The 14,216-nt window shown below is 35.9% G+C and overlaps 1 protein-coding gene across 2 annotated transcripts; it reads left to right on the plus strand.

Moving 5' to 3' along the window:
- Positions 1 to 5,064: 5,064 nt before the first annotated feature.
- On the plus strand, positions 5,065 to 10,960 carry LOC108909197 (STAM-binding protein). 2 transcript variants are annotated; one of them, XM_018713445.1, is made up of 8 exons: positions 5,065 to 5,328; positions 5,385 to 5,652; positions 5,755 to 5,981; positions 6,420 to 6,612; positions 6,679 to 6,816; positions 9,507 to 9,619; positions 10,460 to 10,562; positions 10,717 to 10,960. In XM_018713445.1, the coding sequence occupies exons 1-8, from the start codon at positions 5,216 to 5,218 to the stop codon at positions 10,780 to 10,782; spliced, it is 1,221 nt and encodes a 406-aa protein (XP_018568961.1). In that variant the 5' UTR covers positions 5,065 to 5,215; the 3' UTR covers positions 10,783 to 10,960. The 2 variants fall into 2 exon arrangements, with proteins under 2 accessions (XP_018568961.1, XP_018568962.1); XM_018713446.1 differs by having other exon boundaries at positions 5,210 to 5,328; positions 5,405 to 5,652.
- Positions 10,961 to 14,216: the final 3,256 nt, after the last annotated feature.

The following is a 14,216-nucleotide window of genomic DNA, read 5'->3' on the forward strand; positions in this document are numbered from 1 at the left end:
TTATGGCCGGTCCTCATGTACAATTATTTACTGCGGAACTGCGGAGATGCGTAACTGCGAATCTCCGCAATTTTCAAACTACCGTCCAAATGCAAATGTCAAAAATAGTAGATGCGGATAACCTAGAAATTTGTACCGGTTTCTTTTCGAGTATTTTCATTGAGGTATTTCAAATAATTATCTATTAATCTTTATGTGAAATATATTTACAATGGAAAACTTTGATGAAGATACAGCTTTCTTGGCTCTTGCTGTTTCAATGAAACAATACAGAGACTGTGCTTTGAGGTATAAAAAATGTTACCGTGAAAGATTGATAAAAATGTATAAGATATACAATTCTATTCTGGAGTTTCAAAAAAAACATAAAAAAATGTGGGTGAGAGATATTTTCTTGGCTGATAATTAATTATAGAGACGAAATAGATAAAAAACAAACTAATCAAACACGTTTTCAGAATATAAACAAATACAAATGGCCGATAAATGTCACACGAGCACAAAAGTAAACACCGGAATACGGAAAAAGTTGAACCTAGTCAACTTTTATCCGGAACGCATGCGGATCTGTCACTTTTTCAAAATGGCTGCTGTGCGTCCAATATTTTTTCGATATTGTGATCACGTGATTCCGCATCTCCGCAGTTCCGCACTAAATTATTGTACATGAGGACCGGCCATATAACGTACAACAAAAAGATTCTAGAATCACTAAATTTCGTTTAGAGCATATACTACACGGAGGAAGGACCAAAAGGGTTAAAAAGTGTAGACGCTGTAGCGCGAAAAGGCGATAGTTTGGGTTTGGTTACTCGCTCTTTTTCTCTCACTAGTCGTTAAGAAAGGGAGGAGAGATCTCTACCTTCGCCCGAGCGCTAGCCAATCACGTGAATGCGCTAGAGAGAAACATAGTGTCCCAAACTATCTCTTTTTTTCTCTCTGTCACTCGTCTACACTGTCGCCGTAAGCAATTAAGCATGCTTCCTTCATGTATAGTAGGTATACGCTGTAAAAAATTTCCCAAGGTCATTAAAATATTCAAGTAAGTACCACAGCTTAAGCTGTGGGGGACTTCAACGCGAAGTCCCCCATATGGCACAGCGGGACGACGACCACAAGAGGTCGCGTCCTGCTGAATTACCAAGACAGACACGACGACTTGACTATACTCGGACCGACAGAACCGACACATTACGGACCCGTAGGACGCCCCGACGTTATCGACATTGCCCTCTTAAAATCTATACCGTTAAATGCCCAAATATCCACCCAATACGAAGGGTCTTCCGCCCACAATCCAATATTTCTGGATCTGGGGCGAAGACAGAGATATGAAGGCACCTTCACGAGGAGGTTCACTGACTGGGAGCGTTTCCGAACAGTAATGCAAGGAAACATGGCGCTCCCAGTCATCGAAACCACCCATGATCTGGAGGCGGCAATCCTCTCCCTTGAGACTGACATTAAAAACGCCCTGACTCAGACTACGACGGAGACTATTGTCCCCCGACTGACAAACCCCCGGGGCACCCTCCCCGATGACATAAAAAACTTAATACGTGACAGACGACGTGCGAAACGGCTTGCCACCCGCACCCGCCTCCCCCGACACAGACATGACTTAAACGTACTTAACAGACGGGTGAAGGCGGCTCTGGATGAACTGGCCCAGGATAACTGGGCTAGGCACCTGGAGTCGCTGGATCCACAAGACAACAGCCTCTGGAAAACGCAGAGGGCCCTGCGACAGACCGCTCGCCGTAAAATTCCTCCAATCCACGGTAGTGTGGGGGTGGTTTACACGAACCAGGAAAAGGCCGAGGCTTTCGCCGATAGCCTGGAACTGCAGTGTAGACTGCCTCAGCTGCCCGACGAAGACGAGGAATTCGAGATAGTGGCTGAGCGCGCGGCCCGACGCGTCGACAGAGAGCCAGACAATGACATAATCCCCCCCGCAACACCTGACGAACTAAGACTGACAATACGCAGACTTAAAAACAGAAAAGCCCCCGGACCCGACAATATACATAACACGACACTTAAACGACTACCACACAAGGGCCTCATGGCCCTACTAAACATAACAAACGCGACACTCAGACTAAGACACTTCCCTACCCGCTGGAAAACAGCAAACATAATCCTTATCCCAAAACCCAACAAAGATCACACCATCCCATCCAACTACCGGCCCATTAGCCTGCTCCCGGCTATGAGCAAAGTGGTAGAAAAAATTATCCTAACCCGTCTAAGAACCCACTCCCAAGAACTGCAAGTCATTCCAGACGAGCAGTTCGCCTTCCGACCCAATCACTCCACTGAACTCCAAATCCTTCGCCTTACCGAGCACATCACGGCGGCCTTCAACAGGGGACAGTACACTGGTGCTGTCTTCCTGGACGTCGCAAAGGCCTTCGATACGGTTTGGCATGAAGGCCTACTGATGAAAATGCTCACCAACCAATATCCCATATCCTTTACCAAACTCATAAAATCCTACCTACACCACCGAAAATTCCGCATCCAAATCCAAGATTCCCTTTCCACCACCCGTCCCATGGAGGCCGGTGTCCCCCAGGGCACCGTCCTGTCCCCACACCTATACACCATTTACAACTCCGACATCCCACATCCCCCCAACACCAACATATACTTATACGCCGACGACCTGACAATCACATCCCAATCCGTAGATCCTAGATATTCCGTCTCCCTCCTCCAAAACTCCTTAGACCAACTTGAAACCTGGTGCAACAGGTGGAAAGTCAAAATTAATCCCAACAAAAGTTCGGCTATCCTTTTTACCAAACGAAAAATCCCACAAAACCTCGACAGACTGACACTATCCCAGGAACCCATCTCCTGGAATCGACAAACACGATACCTGGGCGTGACGATGGACCAGCGTCTCACGTGGAAACCGCACATCGTGGAGACGGTGGCGCGAGCGAAGACCACCAGGGCTAGGCTCTATCCCTTACTCAAAGGTGGAAACACCCTCAGTTTAAGGAATAAGCGAACGCTTATCAAGGTGGTACTTCAACCGCAGCTAACCTACGCCTCCACGGCGTGGGGTCACGCGGCAAAAAGCCACTTAAAGTCATTACAGGCTGTGGAAAACATAGCCCTCCGCACGGCCACCGACGCGCCCTGGTACGTAAGAAACACTGACATATTACGAGACTTACAATACACAAACGCTACACAGACAATAAGACAAAACGCGGAGAAACGATTTGACGTAGCCGCTAGACATGACAATCCCCTCCTCAGGCAAGCCGTTGACTACGTACCCGACGTGACCGACAAACACAAAAGACCTAGACACCAACTTTTTGACCCTGGGTGACCACCCCAATGACCCCCCCCCTGCCCGCTAACCTTTTCTGTTTCAGAGACAGCCAGGATCAAGAAACGAAGACAACCACACACACACACACACATACACACCCCCCATACCCTCCTTAACCCTCCCCTCCCGCGCTAGCCTAAGGGCCACCTTAGCAAAGCGCATCCCAGGCTGCATAGCCGCACTACCCTACCCAACCATACCACACATAAACATGACACTACCCCCGGGGTTTACACAGACGAGCCGGCGAAGCAAGAAGAGCGCCAGAAGAAAGGGCCCTAGCCGGCGGGGCCCAGCCAGGACAAAAGGAGGTCCCACAAAGCGCCTACACCGGCCGCATTTGCGGTCGGGGTAGACGACGGATGGGGCCCACCTACGAAGGCTGTCCAGGCCTACACGAGATGAGGCAGGATAAAGAGGGATAATCCCCCTCGATCCCAAATCATTGAGGCCAATTTCTAGCCTTAGAATAATGGCGCGGCGCGCGCTTAAGCTGTGTAAGCAGGGTTGCCAATCTGTGGGTAATTCCCCAAAACGTGGGGAATTTCATTGACTGTGGGTTTTTTGTGGGGAATTGTTTTTCCTAGAGATTTTGTGGGGAATATTTATTTTATTAGTTAAGTAACTTTATATTGCGTTGTAGGTGGCTAACCTACTCTACGCGTATTGCTATCTCTTATTTTATACATAAGATAATAGGGGATAGATATAATACTCTCGTTGTAACACAGAGGGCCTTTCAATTTGGCAAAAATAGTAGCTAAAAGCAGCTAGTAGCAACTTAGAGTTACTCTGAACTGATATTAGTTGATAATATGTACTATTTTCGCCAAAACGAAAGCCTCCAGGACAGCCTTTAGTCCGCCCGTCTCACTAATTATTAATATGTGCCTTCTTGTTTCTTGTGACCCTGTGCTATGCTACGAGTGCCCAGTTAACATTATTTTTGTTTTTCTGAAGACTGATGTTGATACAAATCATTTTTATGGGCAATTAATGACACCAGTCTTCAGAAAAACTAAAAAATAATGTTAAACAAATTAAATCGAATAACAAAATAAGTGACCTTATGACAAATCGCATTGAAGAGGCTACCAAAAGGGCTGAACTTAAATTATGTGGATTACTGGCAGTTAATAACTTACCATTTCGATTAAACATGCCATTTTAAAACGAATAAAAAACCGTATAGATCCTTTGTTTTATTTTAATTCTTGTTTGAAATCTAATAAAGATCGATTATTTATTTTATATATGCCGCCTGTAAAAAATTGTAATGTGGGTATTTGTGGGTAATGGCGAATCCTGTAATGGGTATTTTATCCGGGAACCATTGGCAACTCTGTGTGTAAGTACTTCTTTATCTTTAGGGCCATTACTCTAAAAATCGAAAGCAGCATGAAGCACATAAAATGCAGAATTTTAATTTCCATAAAATTGCCTTAAATAAAAACTTATTTTATTAAATATTGTTACTGACAGAAATCGCCATAAATACAAATTCAACTAAAACACCGTTGTAGATTTTATCCAATAAAGGCGGAGTAAAGTTAACAAAAAAAAATGGCGCAGTCTATCTACGAGATCGGAGAAGTTCATTCTATTTGGGAATAAAAACTTTTATGACAGAGCGGATAAGAATTATTTTGACATTTCCTATGCGAAAGTCGTGTTCTAATAGTATTACATCTATGCATCTATGACGAAACTAATGAAGCTAACCTTTAAATAATCAGAGAATTTACAATGAATCACCGTGAAGTAAACAAAACTAATAAATTTATTATATAAAAATTTTGCTTATTTATAATATTACTAATGGTAGTACGAAGTCGTGGATAACACTTGAAATTAAATTATATTATGGCCCAATATAAAATGAATATTTTAGAGAATATAGAACCTCAAGAAAGACTAAAACAATTAATAAATTATAGCAACACAGTCGAAGTGGATTCACATGTTCCTCCTATTAGGTAAGTTGTGGTTGGTGGCTACATATTTCTAATATATTAAAAATAATTATATTTAGATATTATCGTTCTGGTATAGAAATGGTCCGCATGGCTAATGTTTACTATAACGAAGGTAGCTTAGAAAATGCTTATGTTCTATATTTAAAATTCATGACTTTATTCCTGGAAAAAATTCGAAAGCATCCCGAATTCAATACCGTACCGGTTGACGTGAAGGCACGAAACCAATGCAAATTAAGGGAAATTTTGCCGAAAGCTGAGAAATTGAAACAGCAGCTACTTGAGCAGTACAAGGATGATTATAACAGATATTTAGCAGAAGTGGTAAGTTTTTTATCAAGTCGAAGATTTAATTCTCTGTTTCAGTTGAAAGATGATTGATGGTTTGACTAAACGCTGTAATTGATAAAAGTGTAATGATTTCAGAAACATAAAAAGGATGAATTGGAAAAGAAGAAAAAAGATCAAACTAAAAAGGGTGATAAATCAAAATTGCGGCCTAGCGATCATGGTATTTATTCAATTCCATCGATAGCTAAGGTACCAGGAAGTATAGCCGATGTTAGTTATCCTGATTCCCTCTCAAATATACCTGTCACTCCAACACCCTCTGCGCCACCACCACCACCTACGACCGTAGGATCCAAAAACAGGTGAGAGTGGAAAATATATGGATATTTATCGTCACAAGAAATAAATTTCTCTAGTTAATATCATAATCATTTTAGTCTCTGCTATAAAACTGATAAAACAGGAATTTTTATTAATGAGGTATTCGTGATTTAGCGAATAATAATTTGTAAAATATTTATCAAAAAATTATTTTTTTTTATGAGGATTAAAATTTCTTTTTCTTTATCCGTTTATACAGGATGTTTAAAAGAGTTAACATGGGCCTATTGTCTTTTTTTTTTGAGATACAGGGCATTAGAAACTATTATTTTAAATCAAATTTTTGCCGTATGTTTTACAAAATATAATTTCTCGCATTGTTTCACAATTCAGTGTCTTGGAAACGAAACATTATTTATTTTTAAACTTTGACTACACAAACTTGAATTGCCTTGACTATGGCTTTTATGCTGTTTTAGAACTGAAGATGTGCCTATGCCAGTTATTGATCGTTCCAATAAGCCTTCTGAGATAAGCGTCCGGGAAAGATACGACACGAAAGTCCTTAGGCGAGTCATAGTGCCTGTGAAAGTTATGACCTTATTCCAAGCCATGGCCCAGACTAACACTCACAAGAACATCGAGACGTGTGGAGTGCTAACTGGCAAATTGGTAAATAATCTGCATTAGCAGCTTTTTCATCAGTTGAATTAAATTGAATTTATCTGTATCTTGTAGGAGAGGAATGAGTTGATTATAACTCATATGATAGTGCCGAAACAGAAGGGCACCTCCGATTCTTGTATGACGATGAACGAGGAGGAAATATTTGATTACCAGGACCAACACAATTTGATCACTATCGGGTGGATTCATGTAAGTACCTCATAACCTCCTAATAAAATTATTGCTTTATTGCCCAATAGACCCATTTACAAAATACTAAAACTTGTAAAATTATATGCAAAAAAATAAGTAAAAAAGATATGTTTGTTTACAAAATTATACAACAAATTTTAATATAGAAGTGGAAATTAACAACCTAACTGAACTTAATACGTCTTGTTCCAGTGTAAACGTTTTTTTTACACAAATCTATAAAAAATAAGAATGTAACAAATGAAACATAACCTTAAAGTATTCGTTTAACTTACGGAAAAAGCGTCATGAATTTTCGTAGTTCTGAAAAGAACATTTTGTTTTTGGAAAATACAGAAATACTGGTAGTGGTAAATACTGCCAAATTGTACAAACAATAGTCATACAAACACGAAAAATTATGAATGCCCTAGATTGACATTTAATCTAGGGCACTAATTGGTGAATTTTCCTTGGTAATTTCTAAAACACCAACTTCAGAAAATCAAATTTACTCAGTGCCAAAATAAATCTGGACATGTGGGACTCGAGCATTTTTGAAGGCACTCCATATTACATAAATTCTCCAGTTGATTTAAATTGCTGCGCATAACTAAACTGGTGATTTAAATGAGGTAATAGTATTAGACAGTGCAAATCTAAAAGTAATAATATTTCTTTCGCTGCAGAAAAAAGTTAGTTAATAGCAATAAGCAAATCAGCACAATCAATGGTATTTTATAGTAATTTTTTCAAAAATGACAAAATTAATTTTATGTCCCCGACAAAATTTTTTCATAGACGATTGGAAACTTTAAAGTCAGTTAATTGTAATGATAGTAATAATCAAATCAATTAAATAATCGAGATGTTACCGTTCAAATTAAGTTTATAATGGAATGATCATTCGAATGATGCGAAACATGTTGACGTTAGGTAAATGAATAACTCTCGTGGATGGCAGCACATGTTTAAAATGAGTAGTCGCCGCCTAAAGAGATCCATTGTTTGGGATTTTTTTGAAAAAAAAAATGTATATACAGGGTGATTCAAAAAACCGCTGACAGACTTCTAGTGTAGATAATACATAAAAAATTAAGACGAAAAGTTTTAATAAACATAGGGTCGCAAATGCCTCCTTAACGAGATACAGGGCGTCAAAGTTTCTGTAAAATTAAACATTGTCTGCAATAATTCCAAAATGACTGAACATTTCTATTTCGAATTTGCTAGGCGTAGTTAGCATCTTAAGACCAATGTTTGATGTGCTGCTCAAAATTTTATGAGCAGCAGTGTCATAGAGACGGGGTCAACATGACCCTTTTTTAAAAATATTTTCTATGCCACTGCTAATTTTGTCAAAAGGGCACTATTTTCGTGTAAAGTGTTCAATTGTCTATCGAATTGGTATCTTGCAAAATTTGGATTAAAGCAACCATTTTTAAGAGAAACACCTTTGTAGAAAATTTGTAAATCCAATTTTATTTTCATTCATTTTAGTTTCGCATAGTAGGCTTGTGCTATTCAAAATAAAATTAAACATCGCCTGTCACTAATGTCAATGTGTACAAGTGAGTTAAGTAAACTAGATTATAAGCTTCTTTTTGTCATTTTTACGCTTTAATTTTAGGGAAACTTTGGCGCCCTCTATCTCGTTAAGGAGGCATTTGTGACCCCCCCTTTGTGTTTATTAAAACTTTTCGTCTTAATTTTTCATGTATTACTTACCCTAGAAGTCTGTCAGCGGTTTTTTGAATCACCCTGTATAGAAAACATAATTTTTGTATTATGTTTTATTTTTTTTCATATGAATTTCTATCCTCGCTAAATAAAGCTCCCTTCTAAACCGCCCTTCAAAACCATGCGATATCACTCATAAAATTCCTACATATCCTTTTTAATGTATGTCGGTGATATTCGATTGTCTCATCCATCCTCTCGGCCATCTTATCTCGAGATTTTGTAGCTCGTCAGAGCGTTGGAACAATCGAAACATCTGCGCTCTCGCTCGAGTAGTGCGATTGTGTTATTCCGTGACGTTAGTAATGCTGTGGCCACTGTGGCCATCTACGAATAATCGAATGGATCTATATAACCACTCGAGATATCTCGAGAGATTTTCATAATCGATATAATCGATAATTTTCATTCGAGTAGTCCCATCACTAGTTAATTGTTAACCTTAAGCTGCTTCTAATGTCTTTTCTTGAAAAGTGGAAAATGCGTATATTTTTGTCTCATACTTATAGACCCAATTAAAAATTGTTTCATCGACAGTCAGCAGTTTAGAAATCTAACTCTGTTCCAGGTTTCCTTTGTTCTCAAAAAATGTTTTAATTTAATTTGTATTTTTCAATAAATCTCTAATCCGTACTTTTCCAACATTAAATTTTTCCACGAGTTTACAGACAATTAAATTATGTGGTACGCTAGCAGTAATAATATTAATTTTATCTTGAATTGATGAACATCTTTTTTTCGGAATCCATATCGACAGTGTAAAAGGCAGGTACAAACTGATGCAAAATATGTACATAACTACACACCCTCCATTTAATTTCTCTTAGCACAGCTAATTTTACGGTGACTGTGTATTGCTATGATTTAAAATTTATTAAATTATGTTCATATCTTTCGGTAAAAAAAACTCAACATCCTCTTTCACCGGATGCCGGCTGTGACTTAAATATTGGTGATTTTCTTTGCAGACTCACCCAACTCAAACAGCATTCCTTTCAAGCGTAGATCTGCATACTCATTGCCCCTATCAGCTGCTCATGCCCGAGGCAATCGCAATTGTCTGTTCGCCTAAGTATAATGAGTAAGTACCTCAATTTTAAAAGTGTTAGCAAAGCAGAGACCAAATGTATAATTTTTTGCAATAATCGTTCATACCACGGTTATTTTTAATTCGTGCAAGTTAGGACCATTACAACAACAAAAACAACAACAAAAGCAAAATCTAAGGGAGGACTTATAAGTATTACTCGAATCGTTTTGACATACAGACGCTATTTGTGTTGGGTCTTTCAAAATGAGCCAAATCCAGCAAATGTTGTTCACGCATGAAGCACTTCTGAGCAAATGGCCGCGTTTTTTTGGAATAATCAGACATGTGGTAACTGTACCATTAGTGCAACATCGGACGGTTAATTCGGAATGGTACACAACTATTTGTTTGTCAGAAGTCTTCAGGAAAATACAAGAAATACGGGAATGCGATCTCTCACACATCAGCTCAAACAATAGACTTTTTGAGAACTGAAAAAGCCGAATTGATGAGTCATCTGCCGTACCGGCCTGATTTGGCACCGATTGACTTTTTTTATTCCCGTACACCAAAAATTTGTTATGAGACCGTTTTTCGACGCCTGAAGAAGTGGTTGATGCGTTCAAAATGTATGTTTTGGAGGTACCTCAATCGGAATGGAAAAAGTTGTTGGAAAATTGGGTCAAGCACAAGCAAAAATGTATCATGGAGGACATTTTGAAAAACAATAAAGCCATATACGATGATTAATTTATTTTTTTTTTCTCTATTCTCGAAATATAAAAGGCAACCTTCATACACAGTAGTACTGATGTTTAAAATATGTGTACATATTTAAAATTAAATTGTAGCTGATGCATTTTTTGTCAGTAAAAATATCGATCTTTTTAGAACTGGGTTTTTCATTCTCACCCCAAGTTACGGACTACCATTTATTGCTAATTGCAGAAAAACTGGTTTCCATCCTCACCCCACAGACCCTCCACTGTTTATGGTAAGTAAAACTATAAACATAAAAAAATTACTCCAATCATGCAACTAAAAACAAAATTTAATGGGTCACACTGTATTTTGTGTTTTCGGCCAGATTTATACTTAATTTGTGAAATTTTATTTTATTAAATTATAGTATTGTCGATACTTTCTAGGTGGCGGACCACGTTCGAATTGAAAATAATGCACCTTTAGAAGTATTGGACTTACGTAAGGCCTAGAGCAACACCAAAGAGCTTGTCGATGTACCTATATTTATTATAGCTTTTGTATGTTCCATAAAATTTGTACTAACTAACATTGGTCAACACGACTGTGATTTTACTACATTATTTAAAAGATTATAGTTTGCATACATATACATTTATTAAGAAATAAAATATTTTCGTTTTTAGATAACAGAAGTGTTTCGTACCCGTTTATCCTAATGTGAAGTATTTACCTTGTAGGAAAAACAATTTTGTTATCTGCCTATCTTTTTTTATTTTTTTCGTGTAAAGAAATTGGTAATTTACGATGCCGCTTGTTCAAAAACGGCAAATTACAATTATCTCTTTGTATATGACAAGAGGTTTTTGTAAAAGACTGTGATTCGTTAATTCAGTGACGTCTGTGTTGCTGAAATGGGTGGCAACATTGAATACTTACCATGCTGATGACAATACGACGTGTCATTCCCTCCCGACTCCAGCAGTTCTTAAACTTTTTTGTTAAGTAAGGTCAGTATTTATATATTTTTTACATCATTTATAGCCCAGTAAATGAAAAAAAAATTGTAAAAAAAAATCGTTTGAGATTGAAACTTGGTTTAATCGTTAGTTTAGGCAAAAGGAATAACATTTCCCAAAAAGTATCGGTTTAAAACAAGATCATTGTTTAAACAATGATTAGGTATAATGTAAAAATTACCAAAAATGAAGTTTTTTAGCTGTATTAAAAAGCGCTTTCCAACAGGAGTTTTTGCTTTTGTTTGTACTTATAGGTTTTCAAAAAATGCTTTATTTGAGACCTGCTAAATTAAAATCCATTAACAATTTGTTTAAATAATTGCAAAAAGCCAGTGAAATTTGAATTTGCTATAAATAGAAGTAGAGGGCATAAATCTTCTCTAAACTACAGTAAAAGTTGTATTTTGTTACGCTTAAGAAACCCTGAAAATTTGGTAAAAAAATATTTATTTGTTTACGAGTTTTTGCATTTTTTAATTAGAAATAGCATTTTTGCAATTGCTAAAACGCGGTGGTTAGCGTTATAATAAAGAGCCTTATGAGGGCTCATTTGTTTCATCTTGACTTATATTTTCAAGATATGCTATTGGAAATTGTAATTTCATAGGCTAACCTCCTCAAAACAGCGTATAAACAAATAGTGTAATTTGTTTATAAGGTTTTTCATTAATAATTTTGCGAAGAATGAATATTTTTTAAAGCTGCTTTGATATTCGTAAGTAATCCTGATAATTTTTTACGAATTAAAAAGAAAATGTTCTAGGACAATTTTTAGCCAAGATAGGGTTTTTTTTTAATTCATAACTTCTTTATAAACATTAAGACTTGAAAATTCGGGAATAAATTGATCAACCCTTCAACTTCATAATAACGGTTAAAGATATCAAAAAAAATGCCTTTTATAGTAATTTTTTACCCTTTAAAAAGCATCCTCGAAATCATTTTTACACCTGGAATGTGGTGGGGGAAATAAGACAGAAACGTTTCGAGACTTCAAATCTTAACTGGCCGAAAATTTTGCAATATTTCCGGTAATTGTGGACCAATTTTAACGTTTTTTTTTTTTTTAATCTGGGGTAGCGCATGAAAATAATAACAACTGCATGGTCCATTTTGCAATAATTAATTATTAATTTGTTATAAACTATTAATCTTGTAAAAAAAATTTTTTTGCATTTTTTCGAGAAATAATTTTTCACAATGGTACCAATAAACAATTTCCTAAAAAAACATTATTTTTATGTAAAAAAATTCAAGAAATGACATATTTTTTATGTATAAAGTTTAGAATCAAGTGTTTTAATTTACTTACCTGTTTTAAAACATATGTAATTTAATGTTAAAAAATAATACTATTATGCATATTACATCTAAAAACTCAATTCTCATTAAAATAAACTTTATACATAAAAAATATGTCATTTCCTGAATTTTTTTACATAAAAATATTGTTTTTTAAGAAAATTGTTTATTGGTACCATTGTGAAAAATTATTTCTCGAAATTATGCGAAAATTTTTTTTTTTACAAAATTAATAGTTTACGACAAACTAATAATTAATTATTGCAAAATGGACCGTGCAGTTGTTATTATTTTCATGCGCTACCCCAGATTAAAAACAAAACGTTAAAATTGGTTCACAATTACCCGAGATAATTTTCGGGCAGTTAAGATTTGAAGTCTCGGAACGTTTCTGTCTTATTTTCACCACTGCATTCCAGATGTAAAAATGTATTCAAGGACATTTTTTAAAGGGTTAAAAATTACTATAAAACGCATATTTTTTGATATCTTTAACCGTTATTATGAAGTTTAAGGGTTGATTGATTTATTCCCGAAATTTCAAGTCTTAATGTTTATAAATATATAAGTTATGAATTAAAAAAAAAAAACGCTAGCTCGGCTAAAAATGGTCCTAGAACAATTTATTTTTTTAAATTCGTGAAAAATTATCAGGATTACGAATATCAAAGCGGCTTTAAAAAATAATCATTCTTCGCAAAGTTATATTAACGAAAAACCTTATAAACAAATTACACTATTTGTTTATATGCCATTTTGAGGAAGTTAGCCTATGAAATTACAATTTCCAATTGCATATCTTGAAAATATGTCAAGACTAAACAAATGAGCCCTCATAAGGCCGTTTATTATAACGCTAACAACCGCGTTTTTGCAATTGAAAAAATGCTATTTCTAATAAACAAATGCAAAAACTCATAAACAAATAAATATTTTTTTACCAAATTTTCAGGGTTTCTTAAGCGTAACAAAATACAATTTTTATTGCAGTTTAGAAACGATTTATGCTCTTTTCTTCTACTTATAGCAAATTCAAATTCCGCTGTTTTTTTGCAATTATTTAAACAAATTGTTAATGGATTTTAATTTAGCAGGTTTCAATTCAAATGAAGCGTTTTTTGAAAACCTTTAAGTATAAACAAAAGCAAAAACTCCTGTTGGAGAGCGCTTTTTAATACAGCTAAAAAACTCAATTTTTGGTAATTTTTACATTATAATCATTGTTTAAACAATGATCTTGTTGTTTTAAACGGGTACTTTTTGGGAAATATTATTTCTTTTTGCCTAAACTAACGATTAAACCAAGTTTCAATCTGAAACTAATTACCTTTTGATTTAAATGTATTACAAATTTCATTTACTGGGCTATTATAACAAGATAGATTTATCCTTCAAAAATGATTTCCATCCTGAAGAAAAAATAAGGACAGAAATTAACTGAACAAATTTCATTCAATAGTTTTATTTTTTGTTATAGGTGTACATTTATCACATTTTAATGACATAGTTATCAAAATTATGTAAAACTTATCACAGATTACTACCTAAATGTTTATAAAGGTTTATACATGTTGAAAGTAACAACAGTCTAACAGAAAACGGGCTGTCTCCTTGAATAAGTTTTA

The sequence above is a fragment of the Anoplophora glabripennis genome, unplaced genomic scaffold (assembly GCF_000390285.2).
Source record: "Anoplophora glabripennis isolate ALB-LARVAE unplaced genomic scaffold, Agla_2.0 scaffold305, whole genome shotgun sequence".
Lineage (NCBI taxonomy): Eukaryota > Metazoa > Arthropoda > Insecta > Coleoptera > Cerambycidae > Anoplophora > Anoplophora glabripennis.

Excerpts from the sequence above, each read along its gene's own strand:
- LOC108909197 (XM_018713445.1), top strand. The coding sequence starts at position 5,216 with ATGGCCCAATATAAAATGAATATTTTAGAGAATATAGAACCTCAAGAA. Across the intron at positions 5,653-5,754 it reads ACAGATATTTAGCAGAAGTG|AAACATAAAAAGGATGAATT; the intron begins GTAAGTTTTTTA and ends TAATGATTTCAG. Across the intron at positions 6,613-6,678 it reads GAGTGCTAACTGGCAAATTG|GAGAGGAATGAGTTGATTAT; the intron begins GTAAATAATCTG and ends TGTATCTTGTAG.